The sequence below is a fragment of the Lissotriton helveticus genome, chromosome 8 (assembly GCF_964261635.1).
Source record: "Lissotriton helveticus chromosome 8, aLisHel1.1, whole genome shotgun sequence".
Taxonomy (NCBI): domain Eukaryota; kingdom Metazoa; phylum Chordata; class Amphibia; order Caudata; family Salamandridae; genus Lissotriton; species Lissotriton helveticus.
Window position 1 is genome coordinate 606,609,047 of NC_136069.1, and position 12,757 is coordinate 606,621,803.

The 12,757-nt window shown below is 44.2% G+C and overlaps 1 protein-coding gene across 4 annotated transcripts in view; it reads right to left on the minus strand.

The window, feature by feature from the left end:
• TBC1D4 (TBC1 domain family member 4) overlaps positions 1-12,757 on the minus strand; it is a 656,292-nt gene that overhangs the window by 133,841 nt on the left and 509,694 nt on the right. For all 4 annotated transcript variants that reach the window (XM_078657429.1, XM_078657428.1, XM_078657430.1 and 1 more), the window contains one exon: positions 10,707-10,864. In XM_078657429.1, coding sequence (XP_078513555.1) covers positions 10,707-10,864 — 158 coding nt within the window. The remainder of the gene's footprint in view (positions 1-10,706; positions 10,865-12,757) is intronic.

Genomic DNA, 12,757 nt, shown 5'->3' on the forward strand with positions numbered 1-12,757 from the left:
TGACTTGGGCTCCAGATTTGTTGAACTGCCCTAACTTTCCTGCAACTAACTGCCCTACCAGACAACTCAGGAGCAAGCCGGTTGCCCTTATTGCATATACTGGGGTAGAGAGTCTTATTCCCCCTCATTGCAGATATAGGTACCTACCTTATGGGTTGTCCTGAGGTCCCCAGTTATAGAGGAAGTCTGGGCAAGGAAATATCTGAGGGAGTCCAGAAGTAAGGAGGGTTGACTGCTGTGTACACCCTGATGTTTGATACCCCTTAGTTGATGGTAAAGGGAACCTAATTGAGTCCTGACAGGTGTTCCTGATCTAGGAGGAGGGCCCCTATCTGATATTAATGCTGGGTGAGGTATGTTCTGCATAATGTTGGTCAATGGGTTGGCCTGATGTGTTATTCCAGGCCCTTGTTTATGTACCAGATTGATGGGCCAGACGGGCTGATTTATTACAGGTGTTCCTGTCCATGTTATGCCGTGATGCCCTAACGTTTTTTCCCTAACAGGGGTGGGTTGGTGTTAATGTGCATGATGTATTTCTATGCTAATGTAGAATTATGCAATTACAGCCTTTCCTTTAGGATGAGAGTCTGAGTTGGCCCCGCCAGATTGGCCCCAGATCTAATGACATTTTGATCCCATCCTTTTATCCTTTCAGCATGGACTACTTCCTATGTAAATAATTCCCCCATTATTCGCTTGGCTCTGGCGCCATTTGGCGTCCTGTTGTGACACTACTGTTTTGCATTCTTTTGCCTTGCAGGTTGGAAACCCTACTAAACTACGTATCTTTTTCCAACTCAAACTGGTGTCCTGCCTCTTTTGTGGTATGCCTGGTGTGTTGACTGAGGGTACTGCGTGAGTGCTTCACATGTCCTCGAAGTTTGGCCTGCCCGCTTGATGCCATGCTACCCCTTTGGAGATCTGGGTAACCCCCATTTCCTACAGCATCTATCACACAAAGATGAAAATATACACATTTAGTTGGTTTGTTGGATAGTAAACTATGACTGTGGGCGAAAAGAGGTGGATTCCCCCATTCCTCAAGAAAGTGAACGATTGCAGAGGGTTACAGGACAGGAGCCTGTGATTAACTGAAGATGGCACTGGAGTAAACATGGTAGAAGTCAGCAGGAAATACAATGCACGAAATTAGGGACTGTCCCAAAATGTTTGGTAATATTTAGGGGGATTGAATGGAACATACATGTATTGTATAGAATCCAAACATACGTTCTGATGGATCAGCCGCAAAAGATGTCTGTAACCCTATTCTATTAGATATATGTCTCCCAACAGGCATGCTTGTATTGGTAACAAATGTCAAGTTGATGGTTTTACTTTCACAATGAACTATTGTGATATCATGGTGATATTGTATTCATACTATGTCGCTTCTTTTATACTTGTTCACCAAATGAGTGACCTCCTTTTGAGATACACACGCAATAAAATGTCATTGTTAAAAGAAAAATGTCTAGTTTACTAATGGTTTGTGTTGATTAATGTGAGAGCAAAACGAGCATGAACCACACATATATCTGTAGAATGTTGTGAATATGCATGGTTGTTTTGAGTGAATTCCACATTTTTTTTTTGACTGGGTGGTCAGATGTTCATTGTGTAAGGGATCCTATCTTTAAGTTAATTTTATCTAAATAGTTCTGAACATTTTTGATGGAGTGCTGAGGTGAAAATACTGCTGAGTTGGGAAACATTTTGCCACTTGCATGGCTTTGGTGCTGTGTTGCGCACAGGAGGCGTTACCAGGGTTCTGTCTAGTGTGCCCTATTTGGTGAATGTGAAACTAGAAAGGTGCTGTTTTGTGGTTATTTTCTAGGGGGAAATGGTGCTCGATGCCCATTGACGGACTATTATTGTGCACTGGAGATGTGTTGGATACCTGTTGCAATTTCTTTCTACTGTGTACTGATTGGGTGGCTGTGTGGTGTGTCTAATATCTGGGTGAGATTTGAATCATACCTATGACAAACTATTTGCCAGACGTGCTCTACGTTACAGACATGTCATGTGTTATGTCAAGTAAGGGCTATTAACAGTATTGACTGTTTGGCTACTGTCAAAGAGAAGCACAGCCAGGCTTGGCACGTGATAAAGATCAGCGCAGATTTCAGAAATGTTAGTGTACAACTCATAAGAGCGGTCTGATAGAAAGGACTTGAACCACGTCAAAGCATTTCCAGAGGAGTCTCAGGAAATGCTTTGACGTGGTTCAAGTCCTTTCTATCAGACCGCTCTTTCCAGGTCTTCGAGGGTGAAACCACCTCCTCCAGTAGGTCTCTTGGTTGCGGAGTACCGCAGGGCTCCTCCCTGAGTCCGACGCTCTTTAATATATACATGCGCCCCCTAGCTGAGATCGTCCATCCCTTCGGGCTAAAAATCGTTACTTACGCGGATAATACTCAACTAGGTAGCCCTCAACCAATCTCACACCACGCCCAACCATCTGAGAGACTGCTTAGAAGCAGTTAACGCATGGATGACTTTCTCCTGTCTCAAAATGAACGGAGACAAGACAGACGTGATGCTCTTAGGTAATACCCCCCCCCCCTCTCCCAACATCGATTCCCTCTGGCCTTCCTGCCTATTACCTGCCCCCACACCCAAAGACTCAATCAAGAGCCTAGGCATCTGGTTGGACAAGGCCCTGAACTTTAACTGCCAAGCAACCAAACTTTCAGCCATCTGTTCGGTCTACTCAGGCTCACCCGGAAAATTCTCCCCCTATTACCCTTTCATGCCAGGCAGATAATGGTCCAGGGTCTAATTCTATCGCGTCTGGACTTTGGAAACGCCCTCTATCTAGGGTCCCCACAGACCACCCTGAGTAAGCTCCAGGTGATCCAAAATTGTGCAGCACGAACCCTGCTCCAGATCCCCCGTCAACTCCCTGTCAAAACAGGTCTAAAGAATCTCCACTGGCTTCCCGTCAGGGAAAGAATCCAGTTTAAAAGCCTAAGCATCGCTCATCGAGCCTTCTGGAAAACAGGCGCCAGCATCAACCATTCACTGATCACCCCCTACCTCCCGAACAGACAGCTCAGATCTTCCACTTCTTATCTTGTTGCAGTACCCAGGATAAGAAGAGCCAGATGTGGGGGCTGCTCGTTCTCCTTCAACTCGGCCAGACTTTGGAACTCTCTTCCCCTCCATTTGCGAATAGAGCCCAACCTCCTCTCCTTCCGCAAACAGCTAAAACCCTGCTCTTTAATAAATCAGACTAACAACCAGCTGTTCATATGCATGTCTGTCCGTAGCGCTAGGACGCCTTAGGGTAGCTACCGCGCTTTACAAATCCTCTTTTCATTTCATTTCATAATGCAGCAAATCAACCGATATAAAACACTGCAGGTTTGAGGACCAACAGTGAATTGTAATGATGACCGTTTGTGAGATGATCCATCTATGAATCTTTATCAGGTGTTGTGCAGTGGTGGCTGGTACCCCAAATATTTGGTGAGCAACCAAACATGCAATACCAGCAAGTGTACTAAGCCCCGAAACATGCCTAAGTCGCTACTAGAAACCAGGCCCAAACACAACTTCCCATACATCAACTTTCAAAAAATAAATAGCATACCAATTTATCATCCCCAGCTATCAGAAACATTAACGAAATATGATAATTAACAAAAGAAAAATAAATGTACTTACCTAACCCACTCTGTTGGCTCACCTCCCCATTTCCTCTGCATCAATTGAATCCTCCACACCAATCCAGACGCTGCTCTCATGATGATGATCATGTTCAGCAGCATGAGAGCAGCGCCAGGATTGGCTGGAGCAGGCTGATTTGACGATCCTGCAGTCACTGGAGGCCTGTGTCTGCTCTCCACCCACCTATGACAGCTGGGTGAAGTGGTTTATAGTACGCATGTCAGGCTGGCCTTCACAAGACAGCTGGCCAAAATGTTATTCACACTATAAACTGTGAGAGAACTACTCCCCTATTGCCTGTCAGCAGCAGTGGCCCTGCCCCCCAAACACGGCTCAGACCAGGGAAAGGGAAAAATAAAATGATAATAAATTAAATTTTATTGCGTAAGCAAAAGGAACAAATGATGGACGGAATGCTGAACAATGCAAACATTTACCCCCAGTCACAAAGATCTGGGTTTAATCCATCGTTCTTTTGCTCTCCAAGCCAACCCCTGTTTGGGCACAGCCATATGCAAATCAGTCTTGACCCTGCCCCTCATGGGAACAATCCAGACCGAACTGCCAAGCCAGGTCCTCTCTGGACCGGAAAAAGCATCCTCGGGCCGGGTTCGGGGCATCAGCCCTCATCAGCCAGGCTAGCTTGAATCCAGTGGCGCAGTGAGCACGGAACCCACATCTGGGCATACCCTTCCCACATAAAGCGATAAATGCGAAAGGAACAAATGATGGACAGAATGCTGAACAATGCAAACATTCACCCGAAGTCACAAAGATCTGGGTTTAATCCATTGTTCTTATGCTCACCATGCCACCTCAGTTTGGACCCAGCCACATGCAAATCAGTCTCGACCCTGCCCCTCATGGCAACAGTCCAGCCCAAACTGCCAAGCCAGGTCGTCCCTGGACCGGAAACAAGCATCCTGGAACAGGTTTCGGGGCATCAACCCTCATCAGCCAGACTAGCTAGAATCCAGTGGCGCAGTGAGCACGGGACCCACATTGGGCGATAAAAGCAAAAGGAAAAAATGATGGACGGAATGCGAAACAATGTAAATATTCACTCCCAATCACAAAGATCTGGGTTTAATCCATCGTTGTTTTGCTCAAGGAAACCATAGGAATGGAGTGGCTGGTGCCTAGACATTATAAGTGCTGATATTTAGATAGGCATGTATCACTTGGGTATTCTTTTTTCTTTCCTCACATGTTTAATCGCAACATTCAAAGTTGTGGGCTTAGGTGTTACAGTGGGTTTACTTGTTAAGAGTGCATATGCAGATGTTGTTTATTTCTGTAACTACCTCGGTTTAGAATGTGCTCAAAAGACCTCCTGCAGGAAGGTGCGGGTTGTGTGCTCTGCCCACCACCTGTTGCTGCTGACACCTCTTCCACATCGTGTCCACAGCTTACTTTGTCACAACACCAGCTGTGATTATGTACTGTAGTTGTGCCCATATTATTATGCTTCTAGAAGTCATCTCAGTAGTTACATTGCAGGTAATTACATCTCAGTAGATGACCTTGGGTTAACCACATCATGATTACCTATACACAACAATGTTTTATCTCATGGTAACTATACATTGCAGCTTAAATTATATTATTTCGAGACCTACACGTGTGTGTGTGTGTGTGTGTGTGTGTGTGTATAAATATATATATATATATATATATATATATATTCCAACCAACTGCAGAGACCCATTTAGATGCAGCCACACACGAACTCAATTCTGAACTCTTTTATTCAACAGCCTGCCAGCAGGTTTACAAAGGTGACGCTCTTCAGGTAATCACACGCCAAATGCATTTCGAGAGTCTCCGCTCTCTTCCTCAGTGGCAAAGTCATCATGTGCTGGCCCACTCCCTCTTCCTTTGTATTAAGTCCCCGCCTCTTGGGCGTTAGCAGTCAGAGGCGTTTCTGGGATCCGTAGTTTTTGTGTTGAATGGAGTGATCCCCAGCAAAATGGATGCAAATATTAAAACCAAGTGGGTTGAAGGCACATCTCGTTTGCTTGCCTGCCATGCTTTGTTGCCATTGATGGAGCGTTTTCAGGGGATACCTCTGCAGTACTCCTCAAAACGTTCGTGTCCGCTTTTCCCTCTGTGGTATAGAGGGCTGGCTCTGTTGTAACAGCGGGCTGCAGTCCACGACCGGGCGGCCGTTACTTATTCCAACCAACTGCAGAGACCCATTTAGAGGCGGGGACTTAATACAAAGGAAGAGGGAGTGGGCCAGCACATGATGACTTTGCCACTGAGGAAGAGAGCGGAGACTCTCGAAATGCATTTGGCGTGTGATTACCTGAAGAGCGTCACCTTTGTAAACCTGCTGGCAGGCTGTTGAATAAAAGAGTTCAGAATTGAGTTCGTGTGTGGCTGCATCTAAATGTGTCTCTGCAGTTGGTTGGAATATATATATATATATATTACACTCACACACGTTTTGAATACTACTTTTAAACTCAGTTTCAAGGTGAAGGTTCCCGGGGTTCGTTTAATTAGGCCCCGGGTAAGTCAGGTCCCGGGGAAAATAAAAAATAATGAGGTGGCAGCGTGGGCCCCCATGGTCCCGGGACCCCCATCTCCCCAAGCCTGAACACACAGAAAATGCGGGGGGCCATGCATCCCCCGCAGCCTCGGGGACCGTCGCCTCCTCGAGGCTATAATAAATTATAGTGTGTGGTGGAGCTCCAGCCCCCTGCCCCCTCCAAGGGCTAATTGACTGCAATGCGGGGTGCACACCCAGCCTTCCGCCCAGCCTTGGGGCCCGCCACCTCCCCGATGCTATATTTAAAAATAATGCAGCCCCCCCACCTAGACCCGGGTACCGCCACCTCCTTGGGGCTTCATTTTTGCAGGAGGGGGCCACGCGCCCCACCTCTCGGAGCCGAGGAAGCCCTGGGGACTACCACACACTAGGGTCGGCTCCAGCAATGGCCTGAGGTGCCCACCCCAGGATATTGCTTTTTGCTATGGTTTGGCAGGAGCATTGCTCCCGCCAAGCCATTGCAAACTCTGATCCGCTTCATGGAAGTTATAGCATTAAAAATTGCGAAAGCGGAAAGGCTGTTGGACAGATGTTGGCAGCTCCCTCTGTCCACAAGCAATGCCAGCTCTCGTGGGAGGCAGGGAGCCAGGGAGCCAGCAGGGACCGCGGGGTCTTGAAATCCCCGGGGCAATATCAGCTGGCCCCCTCCACATATAAATAAAAAAATGATGAAGACCTGGCTCCGGGGGATGGGGTCCGTGGGGCTGAAAAAGGCCAGGGGAGGGAGGCGCGCGGCCCCACTCCTTTACAATAAATAAAGGCCTGGCCCTGGGGGATGTGGTCCCTGGGCCGATATTGGCCTCGGGAGGAGGGCCGCTTGGCCCCCCTCCCATTTAGAAAAATAAAGAATGGGACCCGGGAGATGGGGTCCCCCCCTACCGTCTTAAAAAAGAATTGTTTAAAAAAAGGAAAAGGTCAGCCCCGGGGAAGGGGTCCACAGGGACGTAATCGGCCCAAGCAAGGAGGTTGCTTGGCCTTCCTCCCTATTTTTAAAAAAAACAATGGTCCCGGTGGATGGGGTCCCCAGGGTTAAATCAGCCGAGGGAAGGAGACTACACAGCCCCCCTACCCTAACAAAAAGTTTTATTAAAAAAAATAAACGCCCCCTTCACCACCACTCTGCAAATGCACCTCCTGGCGCAGTGGTGGTTGGGGAATGAAATCCCCTTGAATGCTGAGGGTCTTTGGGGGCCAACAAGTCCTCTTCTTACCTCCAGTAAGTACCAGACAGCAGAATTGCTAAGAGGACTTTATGGCCTAGCCCCTCTACTACTCTGCAAATGCGCTATCTGGTGCGCTTTTGGCTGGGGATTAAATTCCACTTTACTCCTGAGGGCCTCAGGACTAAAGTGGACTATTTCCCCCAACCAGTAGTACGTCAGGAGGCACGTTTGCAGAGTGGTGGAGAAAGGGAGCGTGGTCACCGAACACCTCTAGGTAAACTCACTGTATGGGACTTACTGGGCTTAACAGGAGGGGAAGCTGGCCCCCAAGGACCCTCAATAGCCAGGAGGACTTAACCCCCCTTCTAGTAGTGCGCCAGGAGGTGCGTTTGCAGAGTGGTGGAGAAAAGGGGTTTGGCCTCCTACCAGGTGGTAAAACCAATAAAAAACTGCATACCTGCGATGTAAAGTACCATAATGTAAAGGTACTGAAATCAAATCTTGTTGTACTTAACTGCGAATAAAAAAAACTCTGATGTACTCACTGCAGAATAAAGGTAGCGCACCTTACAGGATACTCAAGGAGGCCTTCCTAAACAGCTTCTTATTCTCACCTCTTCCTCATGCATCTCTAGCTCAGTCTCAATTAGTGTCTTCTTCCCACCAGCATCAACCTCATCACATGGCCCATGGTTTGCCATTGTGCCACAGTGATCTTTGTAGCCTCTATGTTAACCTCGTGGACTCTCCTAAATGAAAATCCTGAGTCACACTCGTCACCAGCAAGTGCTGATGCAAGAGTCGTTATTTGTGACTTGTTTGAAATAGCTGTAATTCCTTATGTCTGCATACCAGATTGTAAAGATTTGTTCAGTGATCACAACCACTCTTCATAAGCAGTTTTTCTATTAGGAATTTGAGAGCCACTAAGATTTGCAAATCTAGAGCCACAGAAATTTCTTTTTGTACATGTAGCCCAGCTTTTGAAATATGGTTACAAGAAGAGTGAGGTACCACTGCGAATTACTCTATTTTGAATATCCAGGATTTCTCCATTTTTTTAACATTTGATTTTGCAACAGTTCTTAAATGTGGACCAATATTTTACTAAAAGACACACTTGTTAACCCGACTTGTTAACTTCTACAGCGCAGCCTCACAGAAACTGCAAATGTGGTATCATTTCAAATGAGAGGAGCGTTGAAATGAAGAAACACTTGACAGTCTTTGGAATTTCTTCATAATCATTTGCTTTGTTTCCATAAAGTTTTCGGCATGTAAGTATGCATAAAACCTTTTTTCTCAAATCTGCTCCACAATCTTGGCTTGCATTTAGAAATGTTTTGATTTCCTTGGTATCAAAACTGGACAAATCCTCAGTTCTTATGACTGAAAGAGTCAGGGACACACAACCACATAGTCATAGTTACAAAAGTAAGACTTTACAGTCTGTTTTCTTCAAAGTATGTAAATGTTTCTTGATTTAATGTGCATTGTGGGTAAGGCATTTTGGAAGAAATATCCAAGCGACTCTTTCCTGAATTCAGATTGCAGATAACTAATACTTTGGAAGTACCCTTATTTTACAAGCAGCCGAATGTTGAGAATGTAAAAATAGTCCCCCAGATCCAACTCCCTACTGTATAGATGCAAGAAAAGCTAGCAAATTCTTGGGGAAAAAATCTTGCGGTGGGAAATCTGCATGAAGAAAACAAAGATATGAGACAAGGCTACCCCTCGCTACCAGCTCATCTTTACCTTTGCAAACAGAACAATGTATTTCTGGAAAAAATGCTGCCTTCTGTTGGCCTACCATTCATGCTCCAAATATTACAAATGTACTGTTTCGAGTCATGGCCTTATGTGAAAAAACACTAAAATGCTATTTTCACAACTTATAAAGAATAAAATAACATCGGGTTTTGCCATATTTAGAATTCAAGTATACTGTACCAAAAACTAGGTACGATTACAAACCCCCGTAAAACGAAAAAGTAGCGTACACATTGCGCGCTGGTTTAAAAAATTTTTACCATTAGATTTCAATCCATACATACTTGGAACTCCAAATATGGTTTAGCACTAGGGGTGTGAAAGACGAAGCTGCTTTGCCAGCTTAAAATATCTTCCTTTCACAGTTTGCGTTTGACACGAGGACAAGTTCCCCACCACCATGTCATTACCGTATAAATAATGTGTCACTCATACTACGTTCCCTGGTAAAAAAAAAAAAGCCCTGCTAGACAGTGATACACACTTACTAAAAACAATTCTCCTAAAAAAAGTGGAGAACTAGTTGGAAAATATGCCTAGTCATGCCAAGACAGGATTTATAGGGGATTTTTATGAGTCTGCTAGTAGTTCTGTTTTTCAACATACACGATACAAACCATAATAAGTAGGCATTGGCCACATACTGGAAGATTTGAGTTCTTCAAAACCGAAGTCTGTGTGAGGGCACTACGCCTGCCTTTTTGCTTTGGGATGAACAGATAATGAACAACAGATTTCAAAACAAAGTGCTCCAAAATTAATTTGAGGCTCCCAAAAAGCTTTGTACCCAAAATATTAAGGGATACTGTTATGATTTTGACTGAAATGTTTACCAATCAGTAAGGGTTAATGCTAAAGGTATATGTGGATGTAGATCTTTTCAGGCAGTAAGGTCAAGAATCAGAAATGAACCTCCTCTGAATATATGAGCAATTCATAATTGTTATGGATACAAGAAGGCACCTCACACTTATTTCTCTATGCAACCCTAGGCACCCGGTTGGTTTACTGGATTGTGGTTGCTTAAGCTTTTTAACGTTGTTGACTACTATCTTTGTTGTTATATTATTAAGTTTATTATTGTGTTTTTTATTTACTGATGGTACCAGAGGTTTCTCCTCTTTACCTAATTGTCAGTCATTGGGTTCTTCATACTGTCAAATGCTTGCGGTGAACATGTGTCTAATGAATATAAGAATAATAATAATAACAAGCATTGGAAATATTTGTCTTTGCCATGAATGGGAACGACATATGCATATCCCATGCAAAGTTCTATTGTAAATGTTGCCTAAAAAAACATTTTAAGAAGAAAAGGATATTAAAGACAATGCAGTTTAATACAATCCATTCTATTAGAGTACAAATTGTAAACATTTTGCCTACATGAGATAAGCATTTAATGGACCACTGAAATTAATGGAATTGCAAGTTGTGGACTAGCTCACTAGAAAATTGAGGCATGTCAAGGGCACTGACCACCTTCAATCAATACCAGTGCATGTTTGTTGAAAGATTTTTAAATAATTTATACCAACCTTTTTGCTGCATTGCAGAGGTAGAAGACTTATTCATGGGCGAAGCCACCCTCAGGAATATTCGCTGTCGCCACGAGACACGGCGGGGGGTGACAGGTCCAGCATTTAAAGAGTCATTGCTACAGCCAGACAAAGTCCTTCTTCGCCCCTCCCAATCACTGTGGAAAGGCCAAATCATATTAAAATCAAAGTCAGATCAGAAAGCAAGAATCCCCTGGGAGGCAGATTTAAGATGAAGACCACAACTGTGTTGACAGCAAAGAAAGTAGGTTAATAGTGCAAGAGGCAGAACTAGAAATCTGTGTGAAAAATCAGGTAAAAAGACATCAACAGCAAAAAAAAAGCACAGCTCAACCTGAAACATGAGTAAAAGAGAGGGCATATGAAATCTCTTTCCATAAAAATGCAATCCTTTAAAAAGTTTCTTCATCCCATACAATGGTCATTAAGCAGAATCTGCTTAGGCGTGTTCTGTGGTGATGCACAAGATCACTTAAGAAAGTTAATTCTGGTTCTGACCCACGTCTACCCATTTGCTATTGGAACTCAGACCTCTTACTATAGTTGCTGAACTTGGAGAAGCCCACAATCCTGTTTCAATGCCACATGCTATGTCAGTTGTGGACATTATCACAACTGTACAAACTCCTGGAAGGGGTTCACTTTTCTGAGGGATGGTAGGGATAAGTGGAGGAATCTGGAGGACAGTAACCCAATTAGAGAAACTGAGTGCCTTCATAAGCGCAGCAGTTGAGCTGTGTGGTGTTACACAATTCTCTACAGCAAGAGAAGAAGAATTTAGCTTTTGAAAACAAGGAGCTGTGAGTACAGACATTATATGACAGTAGCTCAGTATGCCTGGACCAGAGGTTAGCGGAAGTACATATTACCTTTAGTTGGCATTTCAGGGAGCACATTCCACACAAACAAACAGAAAGTTAGTATGCAGCTCTCTTGAGGGAAGTAAAGATCAATTCCTAGTATAAAAACTGCAGTTAGCACACTAATGAAAAGCAATGACTTGAAAATATCAGACAGTCTCTCAAAGAGCACTTCCCAAAACCAAGCCAAGGGTGTGTTTGAATACAGTGAAGTGAACAATCCACACCTTTGTTAGCTGGAAGAAAAACACCTACTATAATCAACAGTCCCCAGCACTTACATCACAAGACAAGTCAGCCATAATGAACTGCAATTTAATCTCCAACACCCTAACCGTGTGCCCGTTCCATTTCAAAACTGAAGCGGTGCGTGTGTACACAAATTCCTATTTATGAAAAATGAAGTATGACAGCCATGAGGGTTGAAAGATAACTATCAATTGTCTGTAGACTCTTTCAAATGCTACTGGCATTGAAGCAAATCTATAGAATGACTAAATAGGGTGGACACATTTCTGTTTCAAAAGCCTCATGCGGTTTTCTGCAATGTGCAGAAACATGAAACCACAAATTGATATCCAAGCCTGGTCCTAGCAATCAAGATATGCACAGGACATGGACTTGTGGGAACAATTAAGAATGTAGTACTTTTTTCTCAAAGTAAGATTTAGTTTCCTCCTTAGCTCTTTAAAAAGCATTAGAACTAGAAAGTGGCATACATCTTACAAATCTAGTGGCTTTAATTCACGGACAAGCAGCTGGCTTTTAATTGCCAGTTTTAATGTCTACTTTAGCTATAATCACATAAGCAAAACTCAGTCAAAGATGATGAAGGCACCAAGACAGCAGGTGCCTGGAGAAAAGGCGGGGGTCCAAACAGGTGGAAATGGAGTCCTGCCACCAGAGAGAGGTATTCTGGCAAATTAAAGAAGAAGAAGGAACCCTGGACACAAATCCAGAAGAGCATTCAGGGCAGAGCAATGGAGGGCAAATAACTGCACTGTTTCCTCCTGCAAGGAAGGCATATATACGACCAGGAAGCCAGAATATCAGGCATATCACAGAGAGACCACCAGAAATTCCATGATTCCCCTGTAAATGAAAGGGGGAAAGGGTCATGGGTTTTTGTAAGAGGTGCCACAAAAGTTTGAAAGAACTATCGAAACAAGA